Raw genomic sequence first — 20,100 nt, forward strand, 5'->3', positions numbered from 1 at the left:
GGCAGGAGTAACAGGAGCTCCAGGATGCCAGAGCTGGCACTATTGGTGGGGTGAGTTCACATATTTCCTAATTAACTGAAACATCTAGTTCTATCCCTCTCGGCATGTGGCCCACAACTGGCCTCTGCCTTCCAGCCTCCCAAAGAACAGACCCTATGGCCAAGTGACTACTACAGCGACTTGTGAACGGTCACAACCCGAAATGTCAGATTAGGAAACGCCCAGAGGCTACTCTCCGGATGCAGCCCAGTGGAAACTTAGAGCTCTGCCCTTCACTGAGGCCAGGAGGCTCAGGACCGACCTCGTGTCGGCTCTGAGAGTGTCAACGGTCCTGTGACTGATCTTCCCCGAAGCCCCAGGAGGAAGATGATTTTGGATTTTCTATCCATTTGATTCTCATGGGCCACCCTATTTCCAAAGGTGCTCCCTCTCTCAGCACCTCCCTGGAACCACAAGAAGGAAAAGAGGCATTCTCAGTCTTAACACTGAGCTGCAGGGGAAGCATGCGGCCCCCAGTCCTTACTATGAGGCCTGGAATTCAGCCCCCAAGCTCTCAACCGTCCTTCTTACCTGCTTGTCCAGGAACTCCCGCGCATCCTTTTCAATGTGGCCCTCATACAAGTTTGTGGTCAGACTCATAAGGCCGATTTTGGAAAGGCCAAAATCAGTGAGCTTGATGTGACCCATGGATGTAATCAGCAGGCTGGGAAACCAGAGAAACAAACGTCTGGAGTTATTTCCTGGTCTTCCAAGAGTGCTGACTTTAGTATACTCCCCCTTTCCCCACTCAGGCAGGGGGACAGGCAGCTGTGAGACAACAAACAGCTCTGATGTGTGAGAACTGCACTCTGCACAAGCAACTAACCTGCCTTTTGCCCACCCTGCCACCCCGCACCTCCAAGTCACCTTTGTTTACTGCCTTCAACTGTACTCTACACTGAGGGCAAGTATCAGCCGGCTGAGGAACAAACTTTCTTCCACAAGTGGTCAGCCCTGTCCTAAGGCTCCAGCCATCTCCAGTCCCCTCTTCTGACCTGGGGGGCTCACAACATCCCAAATCAGGGAGAGGGGGAAAGGGGCACAATGATCTCATCCCACATCTACAGCTGGACTTGGGAGGGCTCTAAGATCTCACAGGGAACTGTCTTTTCCCCTTCACACACTCTGCCTGAGCCATTTCATTTTGTGCCAAAGGCTTCGGCCCTGCTACCCCTGTACTCCCTAGTGTCTCTGGCCCTGACTTCTTCTATGAGCTCCACACCTACTTACTGCCAGAAGCCCTACAGGCACCATGAACTCAACCTGTCCAAACAAGCTCATGCCGCCGAATGGGTCCTCTTCTCATTGAAAAGGAGTGTTTCTCTTACCTACTGAGCTCTGTGATAAGTGCTTTAGCAATTGTTTATAAAAATATTCTGGCTCATGAAAGGTCTTACAGAGGAATAACACAACCAAAGCAGGTATTATCATCCCCAAGAGGAGGAACATGAAACTCAAAGAGGTTTAATTCACTGATCTGAGCTCACAGGGTTAATGAGCTCTATGAATGCAGTCTGTCTAATGTCAAAGCCACTTTCCACGACAGAGGCTTATCACCCCAGCCTCAAGACGGAAACGTGGAAGATGTCCCAGCCTGCTCTCTCACCCCAGCCTTACCATTTCCTTCCCACTTCCCCATCCCTCTCTTCTCCCACCTGACTCTGCTTCAGGGCAGGCACTGCTGATTGGGGCCTAGTCTACTGCTGTGGCCTCACCATCTCTATCCACGGGCAGTGATCTTCCTAAACCTAAATCAAAGTCTGAGGGTTTCACCCTGTGGTTAACAGACCCTTCAGAGACTCTCTGTGTGTATTCTGCGCTTAGTTGCTCAGTTGTGTCCGACTCTTTGCAACCCCATGGACTGTAGCCCGCCAGGCTCCTCTCTGTCCATGGGGATTTTCCAGGCAAGAATATCGAAGTGGGTTGCCATGCCCTCCTTCAGGGGATCTTCCCAACCCAGGGATCAAACCCAAGTCTCCCACAATACAGGTGGATTCTTTGCTGTCTGAGCCACCAGGGAAGCCCTGGGTCAGAGACTCTCTAGGACCCTTTAAAACTCAACCCAAACTAAATAAACGGTCCCTTGATGGTCCAATCCCTGCCCCTCAGTCACTACTCTAAGTAACAATCTCAGCTTCAGCCATACTGTACTATTTGTAGTTCCTCACACCTGTGTGTATCTTTGCATATCCTGTTCCTCAGCATGAGAGAGTCACCCACACTGGACTTAAGCTCTATAGACCAGGAACGAGAATACAGTGCTTGGCATAGAGCACATGTCAGTAAATGTCAGGCCACTTGTTCTGCCATTTACTAGATGTGTGGATTCTTTTGCTCCTGCTTGGGTTCTTGGGTAGAGCTCCTCAGTGATTCTTTGATGTCACCAAAGCCTTACAGTGCCCCTGCCAGACCTTGCTGTCAATGTTCTTTGCATCTGGGGATAGTCAGGGGTTAGAGTACCAAGCCCGGGTGCACACCCACATGAGTAGCCATTTGGAACAGATTCAAACATGCTGTGTCTGCCTTCATTTATCTTGAGACCCAAGTGGGAGACCCCAGACAAGGGACTCGGAGAGTGGGCATACTTGTCAGGCTTGAGGTCACGGTGCACGATGCCATAATTGTGTAAGTACTCCAGGGCTAGCACAGTTTCTGCAAAGTACAGGCGCACCATGTCCACAGGCAGGGCCCCGATGTTCTTCAGCAGCGTGGCACAGTCTCCTCCTGCAACAAGCCCAGGCCACCATGAAGGAGGGAGCCAGTGCCCTGCTCCAGATGGTCTCAGAGGCCCCAGAGGAGATGGCGTCACCAAACTCCCTGGTGCTAGAGACGGTGATTCTAGCACTCCTGCTGCTGGTGTGGGTGGGAGACAGGCTGTGGACAGGAGCAGGAGTAAGAGGAATTGGCCGGGGACTGTCAAGGCCACTGTTCAGGCCAAAGAAGGAAGGAACCAGGCCTCTATGCCTGTAAGGTGACTTGTTGGGACAAGACCAAGTTATTTTTGGGTGGGAATCCTGTTTATTGTAAACACGTCTGGCTGAGATTTCAGCTTGTGTTCGTTTATTTCCTTCCTGTTGGCTGTCCTTTAGTTTTGAGTAGAGTAACATTGTAAACTCCCAGCACATACCCAAGGAATTAAAAGGGGAGTGTTGTTCAGCTTCAACTTCAAGACTTAGGCAAAATATCTTTGGAAGCTGTACACAGCCCTGAGAAGGGAGAGGGCAGGCCACCAGAGAAGCTGTGCTCCAGTGTGCTCTTCTGTGCCAGCCTGAGCATGCTGTGTGCTCTTTAAGGGGTGCCCCTCAAAAGCCATCTGTCGGGGTGGCAGCCTGCCTTTCTCCCAAGGGCCCAGATGCAATCCTCCCAGCGACTGACCCTGGGCTTGGGTGGCTTTGCTGCCTCCTTGGTCCTGTTTGGTGTCAGCAGGCTGTGGGCCGTGCAGGCTTTGGGCACAGGTTTTACAGCTGAGGGGCAGATACATCCCATCCCAGAGCGCCTCTCTCTGTGCCTGACGTGGGCAGCCTCATGGCAGCTACTGCTCCAGAAGCCTCTCCTTGGGAGAGGCACGGCACCTGGTGCCCGCCATGGCCAAATGGTCTCTACGATCCTAAAGCAGAAACCAGGGCCAAGGATAGGTGGGGAAGCTGGGCCCTGAAACGTCACGCCCACACAAAGCTGCTGGTCCCTGATCAGGGCTGTCTCTGACTGTGCCCTGGCCCCCAGGGCAGGCCACCTGTCCCCCAGTACCTTCCACATACTCCATCACCATGCACAGGTGGCGCTTGGTTTCAAAGGAGCAGAACATGCTGACTACAAAGGGGTTCTCAGCAAAAGTCAGTATGTCCCGCTCCACAAAGGCCTGCTGGATCTGGTTCCGCAGGATCAGGTTCTGCTTGTTGATCTTCTTCATGGCAAAGCGCTGCCTGGTGGACTTGTGCCGCACCAAGAACACGGCCCTGGAAGCAAAGCCCATCTGTTCCCCACGGCCCTCGGCCACAGCCTCCTCCACTGCCAGCCTGGGGGTCAAACTTACTCCTCTCACACCTTATCAGTGTATGCAACAGAGGGGCAGGTGGTGCTCAACAGTGAGAAGAACCCGAGGGTCTGCCCCGGGAGTTCGTCAAGTTCCTGAGGACATAGCTCAACCCCTCCTCAGAGTTCATGAGAGGAGTACCCCCAAGGGAAGAGGGGCTCTTGCTCAGGAAAGGCACCATGCTCAGCTGTCAGAGGGAACTGCACTCTCGCCTCTCCAGGAGGCTTCAGGGAGGGAGAAGGGCCATCCTGAGGGACAGTCCTGCTGCCCAGAGGACCAGGTACCACTCACTTCCAGAAGGAAGAGCCCACGGGCCAACTGAGTTCCAGTCCCGGCCACACCCTGACCCCTGCCTTTACCCATAGGCGCCATTGCTGATGAGCTTAATGGTTTCGAAGTCCTCCTCAGAGGGTGTCTTTTTCGATGTCAGAGATGCCCCACGGCCCTGGAAGACAAGGGAAAAGGCAGGGGGCAGGAATGCTCATCAGAGTGCACACACCTGAGGAGGCTGTGCCCCAGTGTCTGCCCAACTCAGCCCTGCCGGAGCCTCCCCGCTCTTCCTGGAGCTGAACAGCCTCTCAGACAGTGCAGCAACCACCCTCTCCGCTGGCCCTCCTGCACACAGTCTCAGAGAATCCACAGCCCGCACTTCACAGGGCCCAGGCTCCAGGGTTGAGGCAAGAGCTCAGAGTCTTTACCTCGACTGAATCATCTGTCTCTGGAGTGTCAGGACTGTCATAGCTGCTCAACTGGGCCATTTCTAGAAACAAAGCAAGGACACAAGACAAAAGTGTGCGCGGCAACATCAGACCTCTCAGCCGTCCGCTCACGTCACAGGACAGACACGTGGAGGGGAGGCATAAATGCTTCCTGCACCAGTCTGGGAGGTGGTCTTGTGGCTCTGGCTTTAGTGGAGTCACAGTTTTTGGACTTGTTCACCAAATAACATTGCCACTCGTATCTCTCTAAGTCCAGTGCCATTCAAAAGGCCTGGAAAATTCTATAAAGCTTCTCTCAAACTTAGGACAATAGCTGAAAACAGGCCTGAAGCTGGTAGCTGGCCCCTGTCCTGCCGGTCAAGACTCTGCTCTGCTGGATGAGGCCGGGAAGTAGAAAAGGGAGGGCTGGGGCAACTAGAGACAAGGGACTCAGACGCCCATCTTCACGAGGGGTTCAGTGTGAAGCCTGGAGTCGGGACCACCCCAAAGACACAGGGGGACCTGTAAGGTGGCAGCAGGAGAGGCAAGCATGCAGACGTGGTGACCGTTTTTGAAAATGTGATTGTGGTCCTTGTGTTGACCTCTTTTGACCTTTAGGATCTAAATCCAACCCAGGTGCGCCCAAGACAGCCCCACTTGGGTGTCAGAAGGCAGATGTGGACAATCTCAAAGGAGTGGCTCTTTTATGACACAGAACACAGGGTCTTCCTACAGCCCTCGGGCCTCTGAGGCTGTGTTGTGTCCCTGTCCAACTAACCCTCTTCTCCCAGTGGCTTCCCTGCTGTTAGAGCTTGTAGGCTGTGGGGCCTCTTTGCAGCCACGAGGCTGCATGCTCACCCTCTAGGGGATCCCGTGTGAGGCCCAGTTGGCTAACGATGTAGCGGGGAATGTCACATTTAATCCCTTGTCCCTCTTTGGCGTGGCCCTCAGCTGCTTCTAACAGGTGGTAGAACTCTTCAGGGTCAAACTCCTGTACCGGGGAGAGAGGTAGTCAGTGGTGAGAGCTACAAGCAAAGGCTGCTGGCCTTTATGGTTTTAAGGCATTTACCCAGAGCAGGAGGAATAGGAAGCCTTCCTCTTTGTGATGGACACCCCTACCCCAGAATCCCCAGAAACATCATGATTCAGGGACCAATGGGGACAAAGCTGTCTTAAAGGTCACCTCTAGATTGGACATCCTAAACATCTCCTGTCTCTACAGCAAGAAGACTCAGAGCTTTTGGTTTCAAGGTGGGGTATCAAGCTTTCAGTATCTGCCTGGTCCAAAGCCTTGTGTCAGCCAGACACAGCACTGTCCGGTGTGTTCCCACACCTAGTGCAGAGGGGCAGTCCTGGCCCACCTTCAATCACACTTCACAGCCCTGGTGGTACACACCCATGCTGTCAGGCATCTACTGAGCAACCCGTGTCCTGGGTCTAGAGAGCCATATGGACACAGCACAGAAGTCCTTGTCTGCCCAGAGCACAGAATAATGAGGGCCTACTAAGTGTCACATGGCACTATGCCCTGATGATATCTCTATGATCTTGGGGAGGACGTCAGGTCTCACAGAAATGCGTGGATTTGACCATGGCCACAGAGGTAGGGAGAAAGAGAAAACCACTGCACAAGCCCAGACTCAACTGCCAGCCCCTGTTTAACCACAGACTTCATGTTGTTGTGGGAGCAGCCCTCTGGTCACCACAGCCCCAGCCTCCACTGCTGTTCTTTACCTCTGGTCTCAGGGGTTTAGAAACCACCACCACCACCTATCTGGATAAAACCTAAGCCAGACTGGGAAATTCTATTACCTTCTTCTTCCTCCGTCCCTGTCTAGTCAGAATGTCTACTTCATAAACCCCCCTCTACCCAACTCTCCTTATCTGTTCTCTACCACCGTCCTAGTTCATGGCGCTCCTCTCTCACATGAACTGCGTTAAGGGCCTCTGCCCCACTGTCCCCGGCTCATCCTGCCTTCTCCTCCAATTCACTATCCATGTTGTGGCCATAGTTATCTTTCTCAGGAGTAAATCTCACGGAATATTACTCAGAAATAAAAAGGAATCAATTACTGCTGCATGCAATAATATGTATGAATCTCTACAAAATTATGCTGAGTTAAAGAAGTCAGAACATACTACATGATTTAATTTATATGAAACTGTATAAAAGGCAAACTTAACCACAGTGAAAGAGCAGATAGGTGGCTGTCTGGAGTGGGAGGTGAGGTGGGGAGGGGAAAGGGGCTGACTGCAAAGGGGCACAAGGGAATTTTCTGAGGTGAGAAAAATATCTTCCATCTCAACTGTGGCAGTGACTAGACAGGTGTAGATTTGTTAAAACTCACTGAACTGTATAACCAAATAGGATATATTTTATTGTATGTAAATTATACCTTTACAAAGTTAGTTTTAAAAAGTAAATCTGACCATGTCACATTCTTACCTAAACTTCTTGATGGCTCCCAGTGGCCTTACGGATAAACACAAACTCCTGAGCCAAGAACCCGCACCCTTCATGGTCCTGTCATGATCCACCTCCCAAGTTTGTCCCTCACCAGCTCTTCAGACACACCCGTACTCCATCAAATGCCCTTTCTGACGGCTCTCCCCTGGCAAACTCAGTTATCCTTCAAGCCGCTGACTAAGCTTCACGCTCCCCAGGGGGCCTTCACTGAACATTCACTCCTGTCCATCCTGAGAAGGACTAGATCAAGTCCTTCCCCATGTTCCCACTGCACCTTGAATTTTCCCCCTTTACAACACTTCTGCCAATATCATAACTATTATTTGCACATCTTCAGGCCTCATACCTAAGGCATTCAAGACGAATTCTAACCTTGCTGCAGAGGAGGCATTATGGGATCAGGACTCTGCTTTATTTATACCTATATCTCCAGTGTCTAGAATGAAGATGGCATTCAGTAAAGTGTCACTGAATGATCAAATGAAGGGTGGACTTAACTTGTGCAAACAAAACTGGCCTGTGCTCCTCAGCCCTGGGGCCCCCACTACCCTGGGCCTGCTCAGTGTGGGATGGGCAGATGAAACCTCTCCCCACCACTCTCCTCAGGGGTGTCCACATTTCCTCAGGGACTCATTTGGTCCCCCAGTGCTGGCACATCATATTTAAATAAGGACTTCAGCAACAGAAATGGCAGTGGGTACCCCCATAGTTCTGCTGTTAGCAAAATACTTCCTCTGCAGTCCCTATTCCCTCCCCTCCAGCCACCCCCACCTCCCCAACCTTCCCAGAGCCCACTCACCAGGCATTCCAGGAGACGAGCTGGGCGGGCAATGACAATCATCAGCTTTTTCACCAGCTGCATCACAAAAGCCACTTCTGAACTCTCTGAGCGCTCATGAGCCTGTAGAGAAGACAAAGGTAGCTTGAGCGATCTGCCGGCCCAGTGTGGCGGAGCGAAGCAGGACTGGCCTGAACAGAGCCGACTCTGGGGAGAAGTGCTTTGTAGTACAGAGAGCTCTGCAAAGCAGAGACCTTAGAGGGGGTCAGTGGGCCATGAGCAGGAGCCACATGAGCTGGTGAACACTGCATGACACAGGAATGTCACATGGACACACCGCTTTACTGCTTCTCCATCCAGCAGGCTTCACTTACCCACCAGACCCCAGCTCAAGAGGCAGCTCTCAATGGAGCCTTCCACCACTGAGAGGCTTGCTTTCCACCACAGACAGATTGTAAGGAATAGAAAGACCTCAAAGCAGGAGAGTGATGCGAGCAGCAGGGACTTCAGAGAGATCACTCTGGTTGTAGTGGGGATGGTGCATGAAAGAGGGCAAGTCTAAAAGGAGGAAAACCCACCAGCAGGCTGTGGCAATAGTGTAGATGAAAAAGACATAAATCAAGGAAGTAAGAATGGAGGGAAATGGACAGACTGGGCCATCTGAGAGCAGCCCTGGGGGGTGTGAGAGGCAGGAATAGATGGTAACTGCAGCTCCAATTTTAGGGAAATTTCAGTGAACCCCTAAATGAAATAGATAATATAAAGAGATATGCAGTTTAGGTAAGGATAGGTAGTAGTAGTTTAGATGCTAAGACGTGTCCGACTCTTGCAATCCCATGGACTGTAGCCTACCAGGCTCCTCTGTCCATGGGATTCTCCAGGCAAGAATACAAGAGTGGATTGCCATTTCCTTCTCCAGGGGATCTTCCTGACTCAGGGATTGAACCTAGGTCTTCTGCATTGTAGGCAGATTCTTTACCAACTGAGCTACAAGGGAAGCCCCAAGGATAGGTAGAGAACATATTCCCTTTAGCTTTAAGGACAAAGCAGGTAGGTGGAAAAGAGTTCTGTTTTGGACCTGGAGAGTCTGAGGTACTATACTAGCTACTTTCTGAGGTATTTGCTCAGCCCAGGAGAGCTTCTTTTTTCTGGAAACTGCTCTGACTTCTAGAGTCTGTGATGTGTGACTGCACTTTCCCTCCCACTTCCAACAGCTGACCAGAGGGGATGTAGGTGCTGAAAGATGGATGAACGACAACAGTTAATATCAGGGTAACAGAACTGTATAATCCACTTTTGGGGAAAAGGATGAGCATACCTACCAAATAGAGAACAGAGTGGACCGGAGTAAGATGGAACACTTCCTGGGCTTTCCACAGGTTCTCATTTCTAGCTCTGGTCCCTTCCGAAAGCCTGGTTGCATTGCTGTCTTCAATTCTCTAAGACCCGCCCTTTCAGCCTTTATATAATAAACTGTTCTGAGGTGGCTCTACTACTTGCAATGAAGAATACCAGCTGATGTGGGAAGGAAAGTGAAGGATCTGAAGCTCAAGAGAATGGAGGCGGGCAGGGACCCTTAGTGGATGGATGACAACTGAAGACATGGGAGCTGAGAGGACTGATCAGAATGAAGGAAAACGGGAACATGGATGCTCAGGAGGGTGTCCCTCGGAACACCAGCATTTAAGAGAACTTGTGAAGGGGCAGCAAGACGGGAGAGAACAGTGTCACGACAACCAGGGGGAGGGGAGATCAAGGAGAGGTTTGTTCACTGTGCAAAATCCTGCAGAGAGGCAAAGAAAGATGAGGGCTGAGAGAGGTCACGGGATTTGGCAACTGGCCAGTTAGTTCTTCGGGGTCTTTTGCCTGAAACAGTTTTAGTGGAATATGGGAGGGGAAAGTGGAAGGCAGGACACTGAGTAGTGAATAGGTTGCAAGAAAAGAAATATAGCAAACGAAGACAATTAAAAAAAAAAAACAACTGGTTATTAAATGAGAAGAGAGGCTGGGCACTTGAAACTGTGTTCACTCTTTTAAGGTGCAGCCCAAATATCAACTGTGTGAAGGCTCATCTAAGGCCCCTGCTCCATCACACACACACACACACACACACACACACACACACACACACACACACACACACACACACACACACACACACACACACACACACACACACACACACACACACACACACACACACGAAGAACAAGAAGTAACAGCTCCCTTTTCTACGTTCTCCTAGTTGTTTGCTCATAGCACATGGTAGTACTAGCACACAGCTGTCTCTACAGCTATGCTGCTGGGCCTTGTGAATAGACAGCCTGTGTCTTTCTTTTTCCCTCATGTACTAAGCCTAGCATAGGTGCCTCTTATATAGCAGATGTCAATGCTTGCTGACTAAGTGTTTGAAAGTGTAAGATCTTAGGCTCTGGAATGAATAAACCTGGGTTTGGGTTCCAACTCTGTTATGCAAGAAACAAGTTACCTTGGGCTAGCTTGGCCCCTTTAAGTTTTGGTTTTCTCATCTGTTTATTTAGAGAATAATAATAGCACCTTCCATACAATGCTATTGTGAAGTTAAATTAGTGCAGTAACTAGCATATTCATCTACCAAGGTTTCCCTGCAGGCATCTTTCACTCTTGTCATGTCAAACTACTTTACCTGTAATGTCCAGAATGTACCAAGTTCCTCCATACCTCTGAGAGGTTGTTTGTACTCCTTCCTCAGTCCAGTGAACTCCTAACTCCTCATCAAGATCCAACTTTTCCTGAACTCTCCCCAAGAGTCAGCATATCCTCCTCTGTGCTCAGAACTCATCTCTAGCTAGTGCTCATCAATCACACTTACTATAATAAACAAAAGTGAGGTAATTCATAGAGCACTCGGTGTGGTATCTGGCACACAGGACACTTCAATAAATAATAGCTGTTATTTTTACTGTAATTCTTATTGATGGGTCTGTACACACCAGTCAAAGGCAAATTCTTTGAACCAGACCTGCACTGAACTTCTTTTCTGCATTCCTAGGGCCTAGCAAACGACGGAACATATGACTGCACTGGCTCCGTGTCTAGTATTTTTCCTGCTTCCAGGGGCAAGGAGTCTGGAAAATGCTTGTAGGTTCTGGGCATGGCTCTGATTTTAGCATTTCAGAAGATCAATCTTAGATGTACAAGCAACCTTGGAAGTCTGGTTGAATTACTGGATATCTCATTCCCAGATTCCTATCTATTGTTACAGAATCGTTAGAAAGTTATTCTTGAACGGAAACAAACAGCTGCCAGTGATGTTTCATGGGACTTGAGCTTTTTTAAACTCTTTTTTCTGCAATGTCTGAATGCAGTATTACTTTTAAAATCAGAAAGACACTTTTACAGAAGGAAGAACTTCTTCATCTATTAAAATCAAAACCTTTCTCACAGTAACTCTTGTCCACTGGGCTTGTCTACCTTTTAGGGGACAGAAAAGCTATGCATCTATTACATATGAGAAGACTTCCAGCATCTGACAGCAATGATCATAATCCTTTTTCTAGATTCAACTTTTTCCTAAATTAAAAAAACAAAAAACTTCCTGCTCCTAACTTCTGGACTAACACACTGGAGTCCGTTTGATTATCAGCCTCGGCTCTCAGCTCAGTTGGTGAGAAGGCATGGGTCTGGAGGTAACTCGGTCTGGACTGGGAAACACTCTAGTGACATGAAGAGCCCAGCCCTAGGGAGACAGCACATCTCCTCTCCCCTAAATTGTGCTAATGGTGTGATATGAACAGCTGTGGTCTGCGGAGAAGCACCCATCACCCAGTTGGAGAGGTAGAGAGGAAGCCAACCGTGGAGCATGAAGCAGCGAGGACTCAGTGGTCTCTGGATTACTTCACCCAAAGACTTCTCACACTCGGGGGCACCAGGTCTCTAAACCATCTGTCCCCACTAGAGAACTTCTTTATGTACAGGGAGTATCAGCCAACAGATAAACCCACAGAGCAGTCTTCAGGCTTGTTTTATCTTGGCTGAGAAGAAGCGGTCTCCAGGCTCTGCTTACATCAGTGTGTCTACCAAACGAGAGCCCACAACAGCCACTGGGGCCTCTTTCTGGCTTTGCGTTACAAGTCTCCTAGGCAAATATTTATGAACATTACCAATGTTGGAACCTCGGGCAGGGTGACTGGAATTAGAAAAGGAAAAGACTCATAGCACTGAGTTCTGATACTAAACAGGCTTCTCTCAGAAATGCAGGGGACTGAGGAGGAACCAAAGTCCAGCAGCAGCAGCAGGACACGTGAAGTGGCCCTACACACTGGGAACACCACGACCACTTTAATCTTAGCTCAGGACTAATAACCACTGCCACATGGAGCATTCTCCAGAGTTCTGGCACAAGGACACTCACATCTTGCAGAAGCTTCTCTAAATTCTCTTGAAGTTCGTAGAAGTAGTGTGAGGTAATGAGGCCACTCCGAGATTTGTCCAGGCAGTCTCGGGCCATCTCTATCACCTGATGATGAATAAAGCTCAAGGTTCCATCAGCCAAGGGCAACACCTTGTCTGGAGTGTTGGAGGAGATGAACTCAGCTAGACGCTCTTCCATTTGTGCAGTGGCCTGCAAATCAAAGAGGACAAGTGACTCTCTCCTCCTGAGCCAGGTTGCCTGAAGGGCCTGGTCATAGCCTGAGGACAGGCTCTGTGATCCTGCTTTCTTGATGTTGCACTTGGGGAACTGACGACTGGAGACGTGAAAGGTGGCCTTCAAGTCAAGTCAAAACTTTCAGTCAAGGCCCTCTCCCATCTGGCCTTGTCCACCTCTCCACTCCTTAAAGGGCGTGCTCTCTTGCTCTAAGGACACTGGGGTTCTGTTGTTTCCCTCCTTCATTATGCTGTCTCACGCCTCTGTCCATTTAAGCTGTTGCTTGTGTGTGGCTTTTTCACCTGCCAAGCCTGCCTGACAAACTCCTACTACTCCTTCTAATCTCAGTTCAAGCATCATTTTCCTCTGGGAAGTCTTTGATTCCTCCAGGCAAACTAGGGCTTCTTTCCCTCTGTGCTTCCACTGGACCCCCCAACTATACAAACTTGGTGTGTGGACACTGCTGGTTTCTAAATCTGTCTCCAAACTGGGAACTTCTTCAAGCCAGAGGGAGTCTGATTTATCTCAGGATTCTCTTACTTCACCTTAGGACCCAAGTGAGATAAGCAGATGTTCAGAGAGTATTTACTGAAGTTGTGAACCTGCCTGCTCACAGACCCAGATCCCCAGCAGAGCAGCATGGGGTTTGGCTCAGAAGCCTCTTGGGGACCTAACTGCACATGAAATGCTGAAAGAACAAACATATGTGAGCTAACAAGTTCCTGCCTATCTGGGGCTTGGCTTTCTTTCCTTTGCCTATCAGCTGGCAATTTCTGATTTTCAGTGTGTTTAGGTGGGTATTTGTGTATGTGTGTGTATGTTGACACACATTTTTGGTTTATGTGTATATATAGACACATATATATATATATATGGTGGTGGGAGGGGAGAGAAGGTGGGAGGGAGTGGAAGGAATCAACATATTTTCTCTATCAGTTCATCCTACATGAATGACTTGGGGACATACAAACATGCAGTGCTAGAATAACAACACAACACCTAATACATAAAGAGGAGGAGGAAACATGGGATGCATTTTCAAACACTATACATACCCCCAATTTTTTTTATAAAGAACCAAGCACAACAGAATGATTTCCACACTGTCACTCTGCCCCTCTGCTTTGCTCTCATTCTCCAGTGCCCACTCAAAGGCTAGAAAGTGCAGACCACAGAGCAGCAGAGAAATAACAGCTAACACTTCTGAGTGCTTACTGTGTCCTGGGCATAGTTAGAAAAGTTTAATGTTCATTAATCTTCACAAGCTCCCAATGAGATAGATTCTCTTCTTATCCCAAATTACAGATGAGACAAATGAAGTTCAGAGAAGTTAATCATCTGCCCAGGGTCACGAGACTAATACACAGTGGAAGCAGACTTGAACCCAGTCGGTCTGCTCCCAGAATCTGCTCTTCCTCACTGCTCCACTTCCCTGTGAAGAAGGAAAGCACAAGGATGGCACACCTTTCCCTCGGCCTGCCATGTGTGCCCAGAGACTCCCCGAGGCTACAGAAAGGACACGCTTGGAGGAGCAGGAAACCACACATTGCCAACCCTAATACAGATGAACTGGCAGAGCCGGGGGTCTGGATGGAGGATGAAGAGGCTTGCAGACCTCATGCTTGCTGCTGTCATGAAGAGGGGTCCACCTGGCCCTGGTTCCCTCTCTCCAGAGCTGGTTTGTTCTGCAGGAGCAGGGCCTATCATTAGACAGCCACTTCACAGGGTTTAGGCATGTGGTCTTCAAAAGGAAATGCAAACGCGAAACAAGATTCTCGTTCCACATACGAGGAGGTTCACTGTCAAACCTCCTTCTCAACTATCTCAGGACAGTAACCCGCCTCCCCCCTTAGCATTTCCCCACTTGAAAAGATAAGTCCAATTGTGAATAGCAACTCTGAGCTCTGTCTCCCACCTTACTGCTCCTTCTGGCTAATTTCCTGGCAGGGGGAATTTAGAAATCTGCTTTAAATGAAGGTGCTCTCAGAGGGCAAATCTCCTTCTGGGGGACCCCAACTCATGGATCCTCATGGGCACGGTTAGAACCAAGATCTCTGCTCTTTCCTTCCCCACTAACATATGGTTTTGACATTTTCCTCTAGACACCTCTTTTCTGTGGGGAGTGGGGAAACAGAGGCTTGCAAGCACAATCCCCAAACTCCCAAGTCCTCTACCCCTCCTCTTCTCTGGCAGTTTGGAAGCCCCTGTGTTATATCCTCCTATTCTGGGTGCCCCTGGAGACAGAGTGCTACCTCCCACCTCTGGTCTTTGCACTGGGGCTGGCTGGAGGCGGCATCCTCAGAGATATTACCATTTCCCTTAATCTTGATCCTTACCTTGGGGAATCTTTCCTTGTATACATGATTCATCATTATTATTTCACTGTCAAAGGAAACTGGTGACCGTCCAGGACTAAATAAGAAAGAAACAACTGTGTTACGTTAGTGCCAGGGAACCATCGAGGAGAAAGATGCCCATCCCCAGAGCCTGTTCCTGCCCACTGTCTACAGCACCCATACACTCCCACCTTCAGGAGTGCTGAGTTCCAGAGCCTCCTTATTCCTGGAGCTGCCAGTACACTTTCTTCAGCTCAAAATGGTGTCACTTGGAGCTAGACTATCTTCCTGTAAGAGGCCTGGCCTTCACAAAGACCTCTGCCAGAGCCTGAAAAGGCCTAGACAGGAGGAGACCACTCTTGAAGCCACAGGTAGTTCTTCTAGGATCCCCACCCCCATAACAGGACTCTCTGGGTCCTCCTTGCTTTAGCCAGTGGGGTTGGGCACACCCCCAGCATGTTCCAGGAATCAAATTAAATCAAACCACCATCAAAACAACTAGAGGAAGACAGTGTATACCTGTATCTTTCCCAAACAAGCTGCAGCCAGTGGGGCTGACCTAGCTCTACCTGGGGGATGAATGAGGCCAGTCCCGCCAGCCTGTGGAGAACTGTAAACCTGGGCCATCTAAATCTTCTGCTTTGGCCCACGTGTGGTTATATCCTTGTAAAGGATTTCAAAGTCTGAGCCACACAACTGAATGGCTACTTAGGTCCTGCCCAGTTTGATGCCCCCGACCTGTGATCCCAGTTGAGTCCAGAGCTGCTCTTTTCTGCCTTTCCTCCCTGCAGTGACCCTGGTCCGCATGCTGCACTAATGCACATTACCAAGCATTTTAAGATTAATCCTCAGGGATTCACAGAGGTACTGCAGTCCTCTTAATCTCAGATGGTCTAACAGGTGCCCCTGTTTCTGTGTGGACTGTGAAGAGCACCAAGATTCAGGCGTTCCTCTATGGCACCGGCCTCCATGCTCCCTTGTCTGAATGTCTGACCCTGTGCACTGCAGTCTCAGTCATTACTGTCATCAACCTAAACTTGAACCAGCCTTTGCGGTCTGGCTCAGCTCACTCCCTGACACTTGTAGTGCCAACATTACCTGAGGGGACTCTTCCTGGAAGGCACTACTCCTTGGTCCCCACCCTCAACATGTCGGCCAATTGAGTATTTCTCAGGGGCCCTGGAAAGCTGAGCTCCATCTCTGAAAGCCCTGCTCATTGCAGTTTCCACCTTCTTCCTGAACCTGGAATTTTGGCACAGATTTACCACCTAATGCCAAAGAGAGGAGCTGACTGAATCCATGGAATACACAGAGAAATCAGGGATTAAGGACTGCTTGGTTTGATGAGCCCCAGTGATTCAGGGAGATGAGACCGACTGAGATGGCCATTTAGTTCTGCTTCTGCGATGGGCTTCTCCTTGAGTCAGCCACAAGTGTCCTTAGAAGCAACGTTTTCAGTTGGCCGAGTTATATATTCTGGGCCTCTGGGTTCTCAGCCAGGTAACCGTCAGAAGGGATGATACCATTACTCTCCCGTAACTGAAAAGAGTTCACAGTACATTTCTACTGCCAACTACTTTTAAAGGGAAAAAGATGGACCCCCTGATAACATTGTTAGGCACCTCTCGGTGGCAGGGGGTGGTGGGGTGAGCTGAACTGTACCCAAAGCCAAAGGGCTTGAGCCTCCCTGGACTTGACTCATTTGAGCTGTGCCCATGTGCTAGGCCAGGGGTTGGCAAATTACGGCCCGCAGACCAAATCTGGCCAGCTGCCTGCTTTTATAAATAAAGTTCACATAATGTCTGTGGATGAGTCCACACAACAGCAGGGTAAGTAGCTGCCAGAGGTGGTATGGACCACAAAGTGTAAACTACTTACTGTCTTGCCCTTTATGGAGAAGTGGGCCAACTCCTAGGCTCTGAGGACAAGCTGAGCTCCAGGGCACTGGGCGGAGGGCCCCTTACCTGAGGCTGCGGGAGCGGGGCCGCAGGGCGGGGGACTGCCGTCCCTCCTCATCGGGCACACTCTCTGTGCTGAAATGCTTCGTCAAGAAGTGCAGCTCATCGGCCGTGGGCTGGAAAGGCAACTGGTGCAGCTTCTCCTGAGAGGAGCACGATGACTAGAGGGAACATTTAAAAAAAAAGCATTAGAGACAAGTTTGAGGTAGTCCAGGAGTAGAGGTGGACTGAGAATGGTGAGGGGCCCCCAGTCAATGTAAACCTGAAGTCAGCCCACAGCGGCAGGCTTCCCCTCCACTGGGCACGGGCCTGTCCATCTCTACCCCTCAGGGCTCTCAGTCCTGATGGAGCCGAGATACTCTTGTCCTTTCTGAGTTTTGCAGGGGGTCAGACCCAGACATTCATGAAGTGTTAGAGCTCCTCGACTCCCTAGGGGTCCTCTTTAGGTGGTAAAAAGCAATTCTTCTTCAAGGACCCGTTACTTTCAGTGAAGCTTTTGGCTAGTTGGAATGGCAAGTAATTAATAAATCACGCTTCCTGGCTTCTTTGGAAATGTCCTAGGAGTGCTCAGCCTACAAATGACATCCTCGTAAGTTCTCCCTCCTACAACATCTTGGAGAGCCCCGGGCTGGCTCAGCAATGCTTCCTTCAGGCTGTTACCCAGAGGGCAATTGGCTTTGCTGAGGCTGTGACCACTTCACCCAGGCTCTAGGGATACTAATAGACAAGAAAATTCAGCAAGGAAGAAAATTATTTTTAGATCTGCAACCCAAAGATTAGACTTGACTTGAAAATAGTTAAGAGTTCTAAACATGGCCTGATGACTGAAATTAAAGCTAAGAGCCCACTGGAGTCACAGGAGACTATGAGAGGGAGTGAGCTGTGCTATTAGAGGCAGCCCACAGTGCAGCCATTGCTGTGGCAGCCCTGGTCAGTGAATCCCCCTTACCGACCAGACTGGCTTCAACAGCAGCCAATCCAACACTCTTGGCTCAATTCTGCTCACCAACTGATGAAGGATCTGGAGTTAAATATCTAACACTGAGAGAACTCTGTGGCTACATGTAAGCCTTAATACCAAGTGAGAAACCAGAATTTTTTTTTTTTTTTGACTAACAGTGTACACTTCTCTCATGGAATGCTATAATAAATAAAGTTGTAAACGGCTGGTGGGAGGTTTTCACAGGGCTCTGTCTTGGTCACGTTTTTTATAAATGGTTTGGACAGAAACTGTAAAAAAGTATCTTCACTCAACTGCAACTAACATGAAGCAAAGTTGGTATTTTAAGGTATTTCAATAAAATAAGCTGAAGCAATGGGTTGAGTCAATTAAAAATTTTTGAACAGGAATATATGTACATAATAAATACATGACACTTACCTTGGATCTAAAAAAATCATGGTTGAGTAAAGGATTATGGGAAGGGATGTTTACTAGGGAAAGATCTGAAACTAAACAGCTGCCAAAAGACCAGTGAGACCTCTGGATTAATTTAAGAGTAATATTTAGGACTCTCCTGCGGGTCCAGTGGTTAAGACTCTGCACTTCCACTGCAGAAGGCATTGGTTGGATCCCTGGTCGGGGAACTAAGATCCCACAGGCTGTGAGGTGCAGCAAAAAAAAAAAAGAGTAACTCCTTTTACCTGCTTTGGATTTATGAATATAGACAAATTGAGCTGAGACGACCTGAAGAATGGTGGAATACAAGGGAAATGGGTCATCCAGTCTGTGGCTTGCAAAGCCTTAAATATGGCCCTTTACAGAAAGTGTTTGCCAATGTGTCATCCTGCCTTCAATTAAAAGTTGCTCAGTGAGGAAGCCTCATTTTAGCATCAATTGTGCACAGCGGCAATAGGACATCTGTTGTGTTTTAGGCTAAACTCTTCTCTCTAAGAAGTTTTAGAAGTTTTTGAAAGGAAGAGTGCAAAAGTTGAAGGATACATGTCCTTTGGGACATGGGAGGGGTTATCTGCTCTTGACTGCAGTTCCAGATATAAAATAGGGGAGCAAGGGAACTGTGCTTAGGAGTCCCTGTGCTCAGCCTCATGGGCAAAGAAAAAGTCCATCCTCAAGTCCCCCTTGGACTCCACTAGGAATAACTGATGCTCAGAAACAAGCTGGTTAATTCTTTCCAAAGGCATGTAATGGATCTGACTATGGTCCCTTGGACTGCAAGAAGATCCAACCTGTCTATCCTAAAGGAGATCAGTCCTGGGTGTTCATTGAGGACTGATGTTGAAGCTGAAACTCCAATACTTTGGCCACCTCATGTGAAGAGTTGACTCATTGGAAAAGACCCTGATGCTGGGAAGGATTGGGGGCAAGAGGAGAAGGGGATGACAGAGGATGAGATGGCTGGATGGCATCACCGACTCGATGGACATGGGTTTGTGTAGACTCCGGGAGTTGGTGATGGATAGGGAGGCCTGGCGTGCTGCGATTCATGGGGTCGCAAAAAGTCAGACACGACTGAGTGACTGAACTGAACTGATGGCTGTTAAGGGCCACCAGACCTCTGCCCCACTCAGCCTCATCCCAAGCAACCTCTCTGAGCTGGGCTTTGGTGAAAAAGTTGAGAACCATTTCACAACACTGTAGGGACAGGGAGCAATAACTTGTAGGGAAGTATTTCCTCAGGGTGAAGGAAGTACAGCCTCAGATTTGGCTACTTACTGAGACGGTAGAGCTAGGGGTGTTGGTTCCATAGCCTGAAGAAGGCAATGAGGCCAAAGACCAGCGCCGTCCATCAGTCCTATGTAAGAAACGAACGTTAGGCAGTTTCTACCAGACCCCACCCTGAGCCCAGGACCTGCCTGTCTTTTGATTAGTTTTTTGGGGGCAGCTAATTGACTGGAGGGCCCTTTCTTGTCTCAAGATAGTACTGCTTGGTCCAGCGCATGCTTTCATATCTCTCTCTTATATGGGGCTTATTGTTGTGTGTTTTCCACTGAAAGACAGACATCTCTGACTATAAAGGAGTCCATAACTTTAAATAAGAACATCTGTTATGCAATACTATGGTTTTGGAATAAAATCTTTACACTCTCAACTTATTCACTTCTAGCGATGGCAGAGGATCCCAGCTAAAGGCTACATCACAAGGAGAGAACTGCCACTGAAATGCTAGTTCCTTTTCTAAAGGCTCCACATGAAGGGCCCTTTG

General features: G+C 49.1%; 1 protein-coding gene across 26 annotated transcripts in view; it reads right to left on the reverse strand.

Annotated features, from left to right (window-relative positions):
* The window catches only part of MAST2 (microtubule associated serine/threonine kinase 2), a 212,921-nt gene that overhangs the window by 6,828 nt on the left and 185,993 nt on the right, over positions 1-20,100 (reverse strand). For 22 of the 26 annotated variants that reach the window (XM_081488538.1, XM_081488529.1, XM_081488550.1 and 19 more), the window contains 11 exons: positions 19,611-19,689; positions 16,943-17,097; positions 14,979-15,054; positions 12,409-12,618; positions 8,037-8,138; positions 5,629-5,761; positions 4,771-4,832; positions 4,432-4,517; positions 3,787-3,995; positions 2,625-2,763; positions 571-703 (listed from right to left, as the gene is read on the reverse strand). In XM_081488538.1, coding sequence (XP_081344664.1) covers positions 571-703; positions 2,625-2,763; positions 3,787-3,995; positions 4,432-4,517; positions 4,771-4,832; positions 5,629-5,761; positions 8,037-8,138; positions 12,409-12,618; positions 14,979-15,054; positions 16,943-17,097; positions 19,611-19,689 — 1,384 coding nt within the window. The remainder of the gene's footprint in view (positions 1-570; positions 704-2,624; positions 2,764-3,786; positions 3,996-4,431; positions 4,518-4,770; positions 4,833-5,628; positions 5,762-8,036; positions 8,139-12,408; positions 12,619-14,978; positions 15,055-16,942; positions 17,098-19,610; positions 19,690-20,100) is intronic. The other 4 variants (XM_081488540.1, XM_081488542.1, XM_081488547.1 and 1 more) reach the window with 1 other exon arrangement.

Source organism: Giraffa tippelskirchi, chromosome 5, assembly GCF_054371585.1.
Source record: "Giraffa tippelskirchi isolate mGirTip1 chromosome 5, T2T-mGirTip1v1.2.pri, whole genome shotgun sequence".
Taxonomy (NCBI): Eukaryota; Metazoa; Chordata; class Mammalia; order Artiodactyla; family Giraffidae; genus Giraffa; species Giraffa tippelskirchi.